Here is a 13,961-nt window from a genome sequence, read left to right as displayed (position 1 = left end):
AACCTCTCATACCCAGGCAAGGCCAGAGTTCCAGATGAAAGAAAACTTAAAGCTTATTTCTTCTTCCCTTTTTTTTTTAAGGTCTTAAAAAAGAAAGATTTATTTATTTTAGAGAGAAGGAGAGAAAGTATGTGAGTGCAGAGAGGGGGTTAGAAGGGGCAGAGGGAGAGAAAAACCCAAACAGACTGTGTTGAGCCCAGAGCCTGACATGGCACTGGATCTCACAACCCTGAGATCATGACCTGAGCAGAAACCAAGAGTCGGATACTTAATCAACCGTGCCACGCAGCGGCCCCTTTAAGATTTTATTTTTAAGTAATTTTTAAGTAAACCCAATGCAGGACTCAAACTTACAACCCTGAGATCAAGAATCTGACCCACCACCAACTATGTCAGCCAGGCATCCCAAAACTTAAAGCTTACTTCTAAAGGAATTTCAACTATAGTAGTATTTCTCAAAGTATGGCAGGCTGACCACCTGCATCAGATGAATCACCCTGAGAGTTTATTAAAAATGAGGATGTCTGGGCACATCCATAGACAAGTGAATTATAATTTCTAGGGGGAAGGCCCAGGAATCTACAATTTAAATAGGATTCCAACAGATTTTGTACAATGGAACCAATCTGTATCTTGACAAAGTTAAAGGACATCGCAGAAACCTATCTTGGAAAGGCTATTATTAATGCTGTGGTGGCAAGATCAGTCAACTTGAATTAGTCCATCACTGATTTCAGCTGCAGCCACTACTGCTCATGGTTTGGGAAATATGGTTGATGTTCACATAAATGTTCTGCTGTCTTAACTGTTTCCTTCTTCTTTTATCTCTTAATATAACTCAGTGTTACTTTTTCTAATTGTATACTTAATTGTAGAAAATTAAGGAAATAGAAGAAAAAAAATACGTATAATTTCACTAACCAGTTAGCCACTGACATCATTAGTATATTTTCTCCTAGTATTTTCTCTTCAAACATACATAGTTAAAGCATGTATATAGTTTTTAATCCTGCTTTTAACATTTCTGAATAAGCATTTTTCCTATATTTTCAAAACCATCATTTCAAGACAGTATAATACTTCCATGTGATTACAGTACAATACATAGTATAAACCTTTGTTATAAATAATGCAAAAACGAATGGCCTTGCCTACATCTGATTATTTCTTAGAAAAGATTCCTAGCAATAAAATGAATGAGTCATGGGCTGTGAGTTTTAGGTATCTTGAAGCACTCTACCAAACTACTATCTTAGTCATCACTGAGGTTGAGCCATCTCACTAAACCCTTACTGGGCACTGAGTTTTATTATTAAAAATCAAACAAACAAACAAACAAAGGTTCTGCTTATTTGAGAGGTAAAAATGTTGAGTGAACATTTTAGCACTGATGGTGAGACCATGAGGAATACCACTTAGATAAGGAGGAGACTGATATCAGAGTATCAACATCTCACTTGCTATGTTTAGGATTATTTTTTAAAAAATGACAATATATGAAAGTCTAAAAACTCTTCTAGCATCTAGGCATACAGAAGACTGACTAAATGTGCCAAAAGAAAGTATATTCCCCATATAGTTTATCCCTAATTGAAGGGTTCATATTTTCAGCTAAGTCTATGTACTATTTATTTAAAAATCTAAATATGGTTGCTATAAAAGCTAGGGGGCATTTTAAGTAACAAAATATTTACATAAAGAGACTTAACTGCACTTTATCAGTACAATAAAAACATGGAGACAAATTTCTGTAGAATGAAAAACAATGTAAGAAGGGTTCCCACAAAAACAGTATTAGTAACTATGATGAAAACTGCAATGCATTTTTAAAAGATTTATACTTTTTCAACTCATAGAAAAGAAAGGATGATACAACCAAAAAGGGGGAAAGTAATCATCACCACCAGCTGTGGATTATAAGGGGAGAACTACAGTTAGCTGATAACTTTTCCCCATCTCTTTACCAACAAGTAAATATTCATTTCCAAGAGTATTTTTCCTTAATAAATGAAAATAAGAGTGTATTTCTAAGTGAATGTGAACTCAATCAAGCTTTCACTCTTTCACACTCCACAACCCACTCTCCAAGTTCAGATCATTCAACCTATCTGTAACTCCTCTCTCTTCATATTTATTACCAGAGAACAAATATTAACACAATTCTACCTCCACAATGTATCTTCCTTCAGCTTTTGTCCTTCCTATCTCCCCTTTCCCACACAGTCTATAGAATCAGGCACAATTTTTCCTATCTAAGCCCAGTATACAGTCCCATTTCATCTCTCAAATACAACCTAATCTGAAGTCCCTTCATTTCTCAACTGTGTCCAATTTCCTACCTAAGGGACATTGCCAAAAATATAACCTCACCTTGCTGCCAAAAGTATTCCTTTACACCAGAATGCCCTCCCATTCCTGCTACTAAAAATCCTAAAAGTCTTTAGAGGCCCAAGTCAAATACTACTTTCTTCATGAAGCTCTCTTAGACCCCACGGTTGAAATTAACCTTTCCTTGACAATCTCATGACTCTTTGAGATTAATTTGGGACACTACTCTTATCTCCCGCTATACCATGATTGCCAAGAAGCAATACTGTATTTAGTATTATCAACTGTTGAGAGTCTTGCACACAGTACACACTCAACATATATTGGGAGAATTACTTTACTAAATGTTTTTCTTCAACTTGACAGTCTTTAACTGATGTATCCCCAGAGCCTAGTGCTTTCAAAGAAGCTGAATTCTCCAAGCTGAACAATATCTGCTTCTCCACAAACTGTGCCATTAACTACCTTTTGTTCTTCTGTTTAATTCAAGATCAAGGAGGTATGCAAGCAGAGAATCCCAACACGGATCCCTAAACCAAAATCTACAGGCAACACTAAGCTTTCCCCTAAAGCTCCCCTGGGGCCTATGGATAAATCCAGTCACCACACTGGGTGTGGGAAGCTACACATCATAAGGACTGTCACCTCTAACACTTTTGTCCACATGGGAGGGAAAAGGTAAGTCATGCCAACGCACTGTCTGGACACATTCACCTACAGAAGTATCTGGAAAGCTAAAATTACCACTATGAAGGCCAAAGAGGAAAGGTCATCTCTCTCCAAGAAATGGTAAAGCAGCAAAATGACAAGTAATTAATTCACAGGTTGCTGGACCTGGGGAATAGTATCCTGAAAGACCGGCACACCTACAATTGTTACTTATATGGGTGTATGTGCATATACACACAAACAAGCCCAAATCCTTCTAATACCTCATTGTACTTACAAGCCAGCCCAAAGTTGGACCATCTATCATTGGCATAGGATAGGACTGAATTCATGAGAACAACTCAAAAGTTTTCTGGTGAACTCAGAAGTAACTTTCATTTCACAGAACTTTACTGAATCATAATTTGCTAAGAAGATATGCTACCAAGAATTCCTAATCTGCTTCAAGAAAATCAGATTATTTCCATCAAAATGACAGGACAATTGAAATTTTACTTTAAGGTCTAAAACTACGATTTCTTTACAACCAAAAGAAGGAAAAAAAGGGGTAAGGAACAACAAAGAACAAAGAAAGGAACAACAAAAATGAGTAAAAGGTGAACACATTCTTTGTGTGAAGGACTTGATAATCACTGGTGTAATATGCACACTTAAGTGCTGGCAATTAGTCCTCTGTCTCACTTCTAGTAAGTTGCCCTTCCTATATATGCCAGGCTATGGAATCACATTGGTAGGCTTACTAGGAAAACCATTTTAGATTTGTGCTTTCTAAAGCAATCAGGACACTTAAGAGTCAAAGGTCACTAATACTGAGATCTTTTTGGGAGATGAGAATCACTGTCCTAGGTGTTAAAAAAAAAAAAGTCAACTTATCATTTCATCAGACATTCTTTAATCACATCACTTCTTTGAATCAGTGCTATAGAAAAACACAGTTGATTCAGCAAAAGACTCAAATTCCAATCCTAGCTTTTTACTCATTTGACAATAAGTTTGGCATTCATCAGTCTGGGCCTTCAGTCTCTTACATGTAAAACAGGAGAACTGAATAATTCTTCAGGTTCTGATAACCCATGAATGAATCCAACGAGTCATCTATTAGGCGGACTCAATCCTCTAGCAGTAGTAAGCTCAAGTAATTCTTTTCATCACACTTAAAACTCTCTCACTGAATAAAGAGAAAGGTACATCTAATCCAGTGTGGATAGAGCAACACAATAATGTTATATGACAGGCATTTTTGACAGTTATGTTGTACAAAGTTTCAGTCAGAAAAAAAAAATCTATGAAGAGCATGATTCAAGGTTCTCTATGATCCTGCATTAAGAACTGGAGACTGGATCCTGGGAGAAATTCCAAAAGGACATTGCTTTAAAGCCAGTGATCCTGGGATGGAGCCAGCAGAGTAGGAGCAAAGGAACTGCCATCCTTTGCTCATCCAACCAAGCCTGCTTCAGTGTGCTTGTCATTGTACAAATGCCTCTGGATCAACTCCAAGGAGGAAGAGAAGGAGATGGAAGTCTGGGTAGCATTAAGCTATGCAAGCCAAAGAGAGGGATGATGTGTAGCAGTCCCAACAGGCAAGTGGCAGAGGAAGAAGCTGGGGGAGGTCAGGTGAATTAAAAGCCTGAAATGGAAAAGTCTAAGTTAAAAAGCAGTAAGAGAATAGTGGCAGGAAGTGAACTACAAAAGAAGGTGACAAAGCTCGGATACAAACATTACAAGAGAAACAGTTCAGAAGGAAATGCAGGGTAGTAACAGGTGGACAGTGGACAGTGTGGTGGGAAAATGTGCAGGGTGCTTAGTGTTGGGCCTGCAATATGCAGGTAATATTAAAGGAACAGAGGATGAAAGAATGATGGAGAGAAGGGCCATTCAATCAAGACATAAGTGAGAAAATGTACTGAGAGATGGCAGTGGTATATGACAGGCTGAGGAAAAGCAGTTGTCAGGTGATTGACATTTAAGACTGATAATTATGCTAATGGAAAGAAAAAAACATTGGACCTCCTATAGAGGAAACCAAACAGACTGAAAATGGGAAAAACAAGCATAAAATACTCCCAGAAAAAACCAAAACACTGGGAACATTTTTACCTTAAAGAAGAGCACAAAATATGATGTATGTTGGATATTTTTAAATTGTTTTCTCCTAAGTTAGGAGACTCCTTAAAGGACATTTTCATGCCAAGCTGGCATAAGCTCAAGAGAAGCAAGAAAAGAGGGACAAGATATTGTACAAAGTACTAAAAAAGAGTCGACAAATAGTGACACTTTTTTTTAAAAAGATTTTATTTATTTATTCATGAGAGACTCACAGAGAAAGGCAGAGATGTAGGCAGAGGGAGAAGCAGGCTCCATGTAGGGAGCCTGATGTGGGACTCCATCCCGGGGCTCCGGGATCATGCCCTGGGCCAAAGGCAGACGCTCAACTACTGAGCCACCCAGGCGTCCCAAATAGTGACATTTCTATGGCAAGCAGCAAAAACCCATATTTAAATGGTAACAGTTCTAATCCCAGTAAGACAAAAGTCTTTGAAATAACAAAGTCTATTTTAACAAGAGGATTACCAACCAAAACCCATGCTTATTTTAAAGCAATATGTAACACAATAAAAACGCATAAATAGCTTACAACTGGGAATACTATTTGGAGTTCAACAAAATGGTATTTGATCTATAACACAACTGAAATACAAAGAATCCTGTCTCCTGAGCATAATCTATTTTTGCAGAAATGTGGCCCCTCTGAAAAAGAGTAAAAATAAAATAAGCTATCCTAATTCTAGACTTAACTTTATTAAGTTTTTAGAAGAAAGCAGATAAATATCCAAGTGAATAAAAACAAATCCAAGTTGTAACAAGAATTTTAATAACCTGATACTTTTATGCTGGAGGTTTTCCTCAGCCCTTCATTTATTTAGCTTCAGTGATTTCTGAACTAATCTCCTTTTAACTATTTGGAATAAGGTATCTGATTTTTAACAGGAATGTGATGATCCAACATATGACTGATAGTGATGGACTAAGTAATGGAGTATTTGATGTAAAATGCAATTCCCTCTGGGATATGTTTCAAATTCCTGTTCTAGAGGACATGTGACATACAACTCAGGTTCTGACACTGAATCTGGGACAGGGGTATGCAAACTGCAGCCTGCAGGTCAAATCAGCTCACTGTTTTTGTATGTCCTATGTTAAGAACAATTATTTACATTTTTAAATAGCAGGAAAAAAGTCAATGAATATTTTACAAAATGTGAAAGAAAATTACATGAAATTCAATTTTCATTGTCCACAGTTTAATTGGAACATGGCCACACTTATTTCTTCACATAGAATTGTTACACATGATTGCTTTTATGCTACAATGTCAGAATTGACTAGTTGTGACAGTGACTGGACAGCAAAGCCTAAAATATTTACTATCTGGCTTTTTACAAAGAAAGTTTCTGATCTCTGGTCTAGTGTGAATTACACTAGCAAGGAATTCAGAAACAAGAGCTTAAGAGTTTAATCAACTAACTAAAAAAAATACTAGTAATTTAAGAACTAAGAATTCTTTGAAAGCTGATGAAAACAAGGAAACTATATTTCAAATTGTTTGTTTTAATGTAGGAAAGGGTTCAACTAAAGAACATCAGGTAAGAACAGGTCAAAGGACTTGTACCACAAAATACTGTAATATGTTGTTGCTGAATCTGAGAGGAGAAATGGAAGTATTTCTAGGTCTTCCAAATTCCTGGTATTTTTCAAGAGATTCATAGACATTTAACAAAATCATAGCAGAACTACTATGCACCTAGTTGGAGAAAGATGTACAAATTTGTACCTTGAAATGCTTACAATTGTTGTCAAGAACCACTTGTTAAATCACTTGTAAGAACCATGGAAATTGCATACAATAAAGTAAAAGTAGCCCATGAAGGTCTCTGTGGATCCATTTGTTACACAGTCTTCAAGTACAGAACACAGACTTCTGATGTAGCATGCCCTCTTTCTTCTTTCCTTCCTCTCACCTTTTAAAATTTATCCTGTCCCTGCTTTTTGCCCTTGAACATCTGTCTTAAAATATTACTTGCATTTCAGTTGAACCACACTGATGTATAAATTCCACAATGTAAGCATATGTAAACATCCTTTAATTCCACCACAGTGTCTAAAATAGGGCCAAGCAGGAGAATTCAATAAATGATTTCAAAGTTCATTCTCTGTTGTGTGTTATCAAAATAGCCCAAGTCTGAATTCTATACGTAGCAGCAAAGTTTTACAACATCTACTACACATGGCTGCTTATAGGTAAAATTAATACTATAAAGGCCTAACTCTGATGTGAAAAGAGGGAATAAACCAAACACTTGAAGTATTCAAGCTTAAAAGATCCAAGGTGTTCCCCTGTTTCATAATTTCAAGGAGCAGTAAGCATAGATAAAGCAATGTGATTTGAAGGAGATGCTATACAATGATAATATAACAACAACAAAATTTAAATGCTCATTTCAACAATCTCAAACAAAATGAATAATCACATTGAGTTTAGGTAACAAAAGCTGTCACCGCTAGGAATTATCAGCTCATTATAAAGCAATAGTCTGTTTTTCCCTTTCAAAACAAAATTTATAAAACTAAATTCAAATACACTTAGAATAAAAGATTAGTAGACACAGTTACACAAGGATTTTCAACGTTATTTTCAGAAAGAGAGAAGCAGCACCTGTTAAATCTTTCAAGAGCCTGAGCTAGATTTTGACAATTCTTCCAATAAACTCAATTTCTTTAGATATGAAACTCTTATGCTGAGATCTTCAAGATGTGGCTATGAAACATTAATGATCAATTACTTAATGAACAAATTCCTAATGAGTGCCTGCTAAGGACCCAGGTACTACTCTAGGCACTGAGAATACAGCAAAGAAAAACAAACAAATCCCTGCTCACAGGAGCTTACATTCTAATGTAGGGGATCATACCAGAATGTGATAATTTAACAAAGAAACGTAATCTATTAGAAAATGTAATCATTTAACAGTAACAGTTGGTGACAGTGCTCTGCTGAGAATTACCATAATGTGAGAATGTAACAGAGCAGCTAGACAGCTACTCTGGACTGGCTGACCAGGAAATGCTTCTCTTTTGGTGATGTCTGAACTGAGGTCTTCATGTTCTTTTTTTTTTTTTTTTTTTAAAGATCTTATTTATTTATTTATTCATGAGAGACAGAGAGACAGAGAAAAGAGAGAGGCAGAGACACAGGCAGAGGGAGAAGCAGGCTCCCTGCAAAGAGCCCGATGCGGGAACTCAATCCCTGGACTCCATGATCAGGCCCCAGGCTGAAGGCGGAGCTAAACCACTGAGCTACCCAATGGATCCCTAGGTCTTAAAGTTCTTAAGGGAAGGCTAGCCATTTGAAATACAGGAGAGCCCAGAAAGACAAAGGAACAGCTATTGCTAAGGGCTAAGACAGAATGAACTTGGCCTGTTGAGGCACAAAATAAAGCCCAGTGTGGGTGAAAGAACATAAGCTAGAGGGGAGTAAGTAGGAGAAGAGGTGGCAGATATTAATTATGATAGGTACCACGGGTTGTATTATGTGTGTCAGACGGAAGCCACTGGAGAGCTTAGGCAGGAATGAGATCTGATCACTCTGGCTGCTAATTGCAGAACAGTCTCAAGAGGGACAAGACAGAAACTGGGAGCCCTATTAGGAGTTCACTGCAGTCAGTAGTTAAGGCAAATGAGGATGATAACATGCACTTTGATGGAGTTAACAGAGGAAAGAGATGGGAAAAAAACCATTCAGGATGTCTTAGAGCTAAAGACAAGACTTGATAGATCTGATAGGAGGGGTGAAAGAAAAAAATAAATGAATAAAACAGGATATTCCTAGGCCTTTATTTGTGAAATTGGGTAGGTGGTAATTTAATTTACTGAGATATAAGTCTAAAGAAAAAGCAACTAATTCAGTAGTTGGCTTTCATTTGCATTTGACATTCCTAGTAAATACAAGACTTCAAGAAGACAGCCAGGTGTTGAGAGTCCTGGCTGATACCTGACAGTTCAGACATGTGGATAGCTCTACTATCCAAGCCCAATGATACAACCTGCTTATTTGATCTCTGAGTAATTAATGTTCTTTAGAAGAATAAACTTTGGGAGAGTTAAGAGTTAACAGACACACTTTGATAACAATGATGTGTTAAACAAAAGAGTTTATAAACTATCAGCCTCTTTTAATTAAGAAAGGATTGTTATTTTAGAGATAGGATTTTTACCACTGATAATCAGAATAATTATCTCTGAGAAATTTAAGTGTACAGACTGGTTTCAGATTGCCTATGAACCATAGCCTCCCCAATTGCCAACCAGATAACATCAGGCAAATCACACACTTAGTGCCTCAATTTCCTCACCTGTAAAATGGGGATAATAGTAATTACGCTATGGTGTACTTGTGAAGATTAATTGAGTTAGTACACATAAAGCAATTGAAATAGTATCTGGCACATAACAACCACTCAACAAATGCAAGTTAGTATTATTATCTACACTCTCCCTGTACTGTACATAGAAGTGTGTTCACACTTCAGTTTTCTAGTTAGATGCTTGCTAAGAGACAGAATCAAAGATTCAGAATGAGTTAGGGAAGCACATGAAAAATCTTCTCAAAAAAATAGGGGTTGAGAATTTGACAGATTGCTAAAACATCCTCTTTAAAAGTAAGCTATGGGGGTGCCTGGATAGCTCAGTTGCTTGAGAGTCCAACTCTTCATTTCAGATCAGGTCATGATCTGAGGGTCATGAGATCAAGCCTCACCAGCATCTGTGATCAGTGGGGACTCCGCCTGAGATTCTCTCCCTCTGCACCCCCCCCCCCAATAAATAATAAATAAATAAATAAATAAATAAAATCTCTAAAAAAATAATATAAGTAAGCTATATATATATGCCAGTCATTCCTAAATCTCTTATCTGTAGCCTTGACCCAACCCTGGAGCTTCAGATTCATATATCTCACTACTTACTGGACACCTGACTTGTAACTTAATAGGCATATTATTGGAATAAAAAGGGAGGACAATCAATATGCCCTTCAGTAAGTCAATGATCAAGTGACCAACTCCAACTGCAGATTTTAGCTTCACACTGAGAAAGTGCCCAGTTTGGCCAACTACATGAAACCCCATGCATTGTAATCTGTTCACTTTAGCATTAATGTTTTCCAATTATGATTCTAATGAATATCTTGTTTACTATTAGTCACTTCAAATAATTTCTTAAGGTAGGCAGGGAATAAGGAAATAAGTAAAATGACCCCTAGGCTCTGTTGCCTGAGCACACTAGCTGCACACTCTTCAGCAGAGACAACTCTCAGTTGGGCCATGACTCCAATCACTAACAATTATGTCAATAGGGTGACATCCCAGGTAGACTAGGACAGTCCCAGCAAAATTCTAACAGCATGGCCTTTCAATCTTAAAAGTATTTAATTGGGTGAGAAATTATATGTCTAACTATATACATGATCATCAAGAACTCTGTAGCACCTGGCACATGAGCATGCATTTATTCAGCTAATATCTTCCAAACATCAGGTGCCAAGTCCCATGCTGGGCTCCAGTAAAATGCAGGATTCTAGCACAAGAGTGTAAGTCCTGAATAGCCATAAGATGTATGCAAAAAAGAGTCATATGTAGATCTGGAGTTTTAATAAGAGTCTCTGAGTTACTTACCACATCTAAGACATGAGACCAGCAGAAATGGTACATTTCCTTAGACAATAAGTAGATAACTGGATATGTTAGACAGATGTTATACATAGTATGTGCCGGTGTTTGGGAATCTATATAATTTGTATACTTTACTCTTAGAAAACAAGCATAAGAATTCATGACCATGAATGTTAAGCCTTTGTTGTAGATTGTTGAATAAATGACTAAATACTTCTTGCTACCAGAAGTGTGAGTGGAAAACAGATAGTAAGGAAAGATGTTTATTTTTATGATCAGGTAGGATAGCACACAACAGAAAAAAAGGCATCATTAGAACTATCTTTCCTTTCTCTGATTTAAAGCACTATTTCTCCCTTGACCTTCAAAATAAAATATAGTTCACACATTTTAGGCTGCTATTTCCCCCATTAACATAGGTAGAATCAGGAAATCTCAACTGGTTCAGTTGTGATTTCTTCTGAATTAGAAATACTATACAGATTATTTAGACACATCACCAACAAATAAGCATATCTCAGGAAACATAGGCTCACTATACTTAAAAGCAGTTAACAAAGCAAATGCCCCTGATACATTCAAAGTCAGCAATTTTCAAATGTTACTCTTAGAGCTAGAAGGAATCTAAGAAGTAAGGAGACTTTAACATACCACCTTGATGGGAATCCTGGTAGCTTACATCATGGAGGCTGTAGATCCAATGTTTAGAATTTAGAACTGTTGGTTGGTTTAAACCCTTAAAAAAAATTATCTCTAAGGACCCTTCATTTTATGCTGAGGCCCAGCAAAGCCACATTGTAATAGTGGATACGATGTGACTTTGAAACTCAGGCACACCTGTGTAACACCTCTTCCTAGATCTCTTCCTTATTGTGTTACTTTTCTTTCTTTTCTTTTTTCTTCTCTTCTTTCTTTTCTTTCTTTCTTTCTTTCTTTCAGATTTTATTTATTAATTTATTTATTAATTTATTTGAGAGAGAGAGAGCGCGCACGTGCGCGCGAGCATGGCCGTGGGGGGGGGGGGGCGCAAGCCAGGGGAGCGGCAGGCAGAAGGAGAGGGAGAAGCAGGGTCAGCGCTGGGCATAGGGCCTGAAGGGGTGCTTGATCCCTGGGCCTTGGGATCAATCCTAGGACCCTGGGATCATGACCTGAGCTGAAGGCAGATGCTTAAGGGGCTGAGCCACCCAGGTGTGTCCCCTTGCTGTGTGTTTTTGAGAACTTTACTGAATTTTTCTATTTCTTATCTATAAAAATGAAAGTAATACTTATCTTTTAAACATATTATTTAAATTAAGTGAATTTGTATTTATGAAACTATCTGCCACATAATAGACAATACATAATAATTTCTTTCCTTCTAAAGGGTGACTAAATTGAGAGACATACGGCTGGTAGGGGGAAAGGGCCAGGGCTAGATCCAAGAAATAAGATCCCCTTCACCACTTAAAAATAATTCAATTGTTTCTAAAATGACTTCTATATTTAAACACACCAGAAAATATTGCTTTAAATACCTGAGTTGGGGGGGGGGGGAGGGTTATTAAAGTAAACTTGGAACACTATAGACTGCAAAGAAAAACATTTGTGCCTTCAAGCACAGAAAGATATTTCCTAAAAACAAAATAGCAAAAGAGTCAGGAAGGCTAAGGGAGGAAGTATTACACTGGCTACCTTTTAAAAAATGACATCTGCTCAGTTTGTACCTGAAGGCTACCCTTCCAGAAACAATACTGTAGAATTCTGCAGCTTTTTGGATACTTCACAACACTTATTTCAAAATTAATGTTTGCAGCAAGTATGTATCAAGTGTCAGTCACATGCAGTGCCCAGTGGACTATATGACATGGGTCAGACTTTGGTTTTATCCTAAAAAAATCTTAGAATCTGGTATAGAAGAGGAGTAGACTTTGAAGAACTAAAGAACATAACCGTATATTAAGCCTCATGGAACTTGAAAGGTTCAAAGCCAGCCTGTGCTGAGGAGTTAACACTTAATACCACCTACTTGGAATGAAATACCCATTGCGCTGGCAGTGAGGTGTTTCAGTTGTGTTAACTAACTAAATTCTAGTCTTGTTTCTGACACCCACTAGCCACGTGAACTTGTCAAGTTACCGGATATATTTAGGTCTCATGTTTCTCGTTTATAAAATGGTTGAGTTCAAAAGGATGATCTCTCTCCAAACGTCCGTTACGGGCAGCCCGGGTGGCCCAGCGGTTTGGTGCCTGCCCTCAGCCCAGGGCCTGATCCTGGAGACCAGGGATCCAGTCCCACCTCGGGCTCCCGGTGCATGGAGCCTGCTTCTCCCTCTGCCTGTGTCTCTGCCTCTCTCTCTGTGTGTGTCTCTCATGAATAAATAAATAAAAGCTTAAAAAAAAAAACTTAAAAAAAAAACCCGTCCTTTAGGCTTTTTATAGTCCACATAACACGAGAGGATGATAGCAGGAAAAACCGCACATATTATGTACCAAGCACTGTGCCAAAGAGCATCGTTTATATCTTAAGAAATTGGCATTATCCTTAATTGACCGATGAGGATAAGGAGCCGAAGCAGTATCAGAGGGCCAGGGTCCCGATCTGAACAGGAGCAGACTGCACCTGATCGAGGAGTCACCCTCAAGCACTACGCCCAAACTCTCTGCATTCACGAAAAAAATCTCTTATCTATCAAGAAACACGTAAAAAGGAGAAGCTTAGGAAAGAGTCCTTCCTGACAGGCAGGCAGATCCGAGGTAATGTCACGGCGTTTCACGCAGCAGCGAGGCTCTGGCGCCGCCTGCTCCGCGCCGCTGCCGTCCCCGTCCAGCTGGGCAGAGCCCGCGGGGACACACGCCGCGACGGCCCGAGGCGGCGGGGGGCGGGGGGGTCGGGGGCGCCCGCGGCCGCGGGGGCACAGGGGGTACCTGGGCTGCTGGCTGCTCCCGCAGGCTGCTTCTCCCACCACTCGTCTCCAAGAGCGTCTGCCATCTCCGGGAAGGGCCAGATGGGAACGGACCACCACGGGAAAGCGGCCGGTGTGGCAGGTCCTCCCGCTGCCTCCAAGCCGGGAGGCCGGAGCTGGCCGCCAGCACGCGGAGCCACCACTCGGGCTCCGTCGCCTCCGCCCCGCGGCGATGACGTCACGTCTGCGCCCCGCCTCCTCAGCCACGGAGCCCCGTCTCGTCGCAGTTTCCACACAAACGCTGACGAGCCCGCTAGGTCTGGTAACTCCAAATAAATCCTCACAAAAGCATAAA

At 38.8% G+C, this 13,961-nt stretch overlaps 2 protein-coding genes across 7 annotated transcripts in view; one reads left to right on the top strand and one right to left on the bottom strand.

Annotated features, from left to right (window-relative positions):
• FILIP1L (filamin A interacting protein 1 like) overlaps positions 1-6,920 on the top strand; it is a 296,680-nt gene extending 289,760 nt beyond the window's left edge. For both annotated transcript variants that reach the window (XM_072721534.1, XM_072721541.1), the window contains one exon: positions 2,819-6,920. In XM_072721534.1, coding sequence (XP_072577635.1) covers positions 2,819-3,010 — 192 coding nt within the window. In that variant the 3' untranslated portion in view covers positions 3,011-6,920. The remainder of the gene's footprint in view (positions 1-2,818) is intronic.
• CMSS1 (cms1 ribosomal small subunit homolog) overlaps positions 1-13,910 on the bottom strand; it is a 383,859-nt gene extending 369,949 nt beyond the window's left edge. The window contains exon 1 of one of the 5 annotated variants that reach the window (XM_025989926.2): positions 13,629-13,910. In XM_025989926.2, coding sequence (XP_025845711.1) covers positions 13,629-13,692 — 64 coding nt within the window. In that variant the 5' untranslated portion in view covers positions 13,693-13,910. The remainder of the gene's footprint in view (positions 1-13,628) is intronic. The other 4 variants (XM_072721611.1, XM_072721616.1, XM_072721590.1 and 1 more) reach the window with 4 other exon arrangements.
• Positions 13,911-13,961: the final 51 nt, after the last annotated feature.

This window comes from Vulpes vulpes, chromosome 1 (genome assembly GCF_048418805.1).
Source record: "Vulpes vulpes isolate BD-2025 chromosome 1, VulVul3, whole genome shotgun sequence".
Taxonomy (NCBI): domain Eukaryota; kingdom Metazoa; phylum Chordata; class Mammalia; order Carnivora; family Canidae; genus Vulpes; species Vulpes vulpes.
This window is presented reverse-complemented; position numbering and strand designations above follow the sequence as displayed.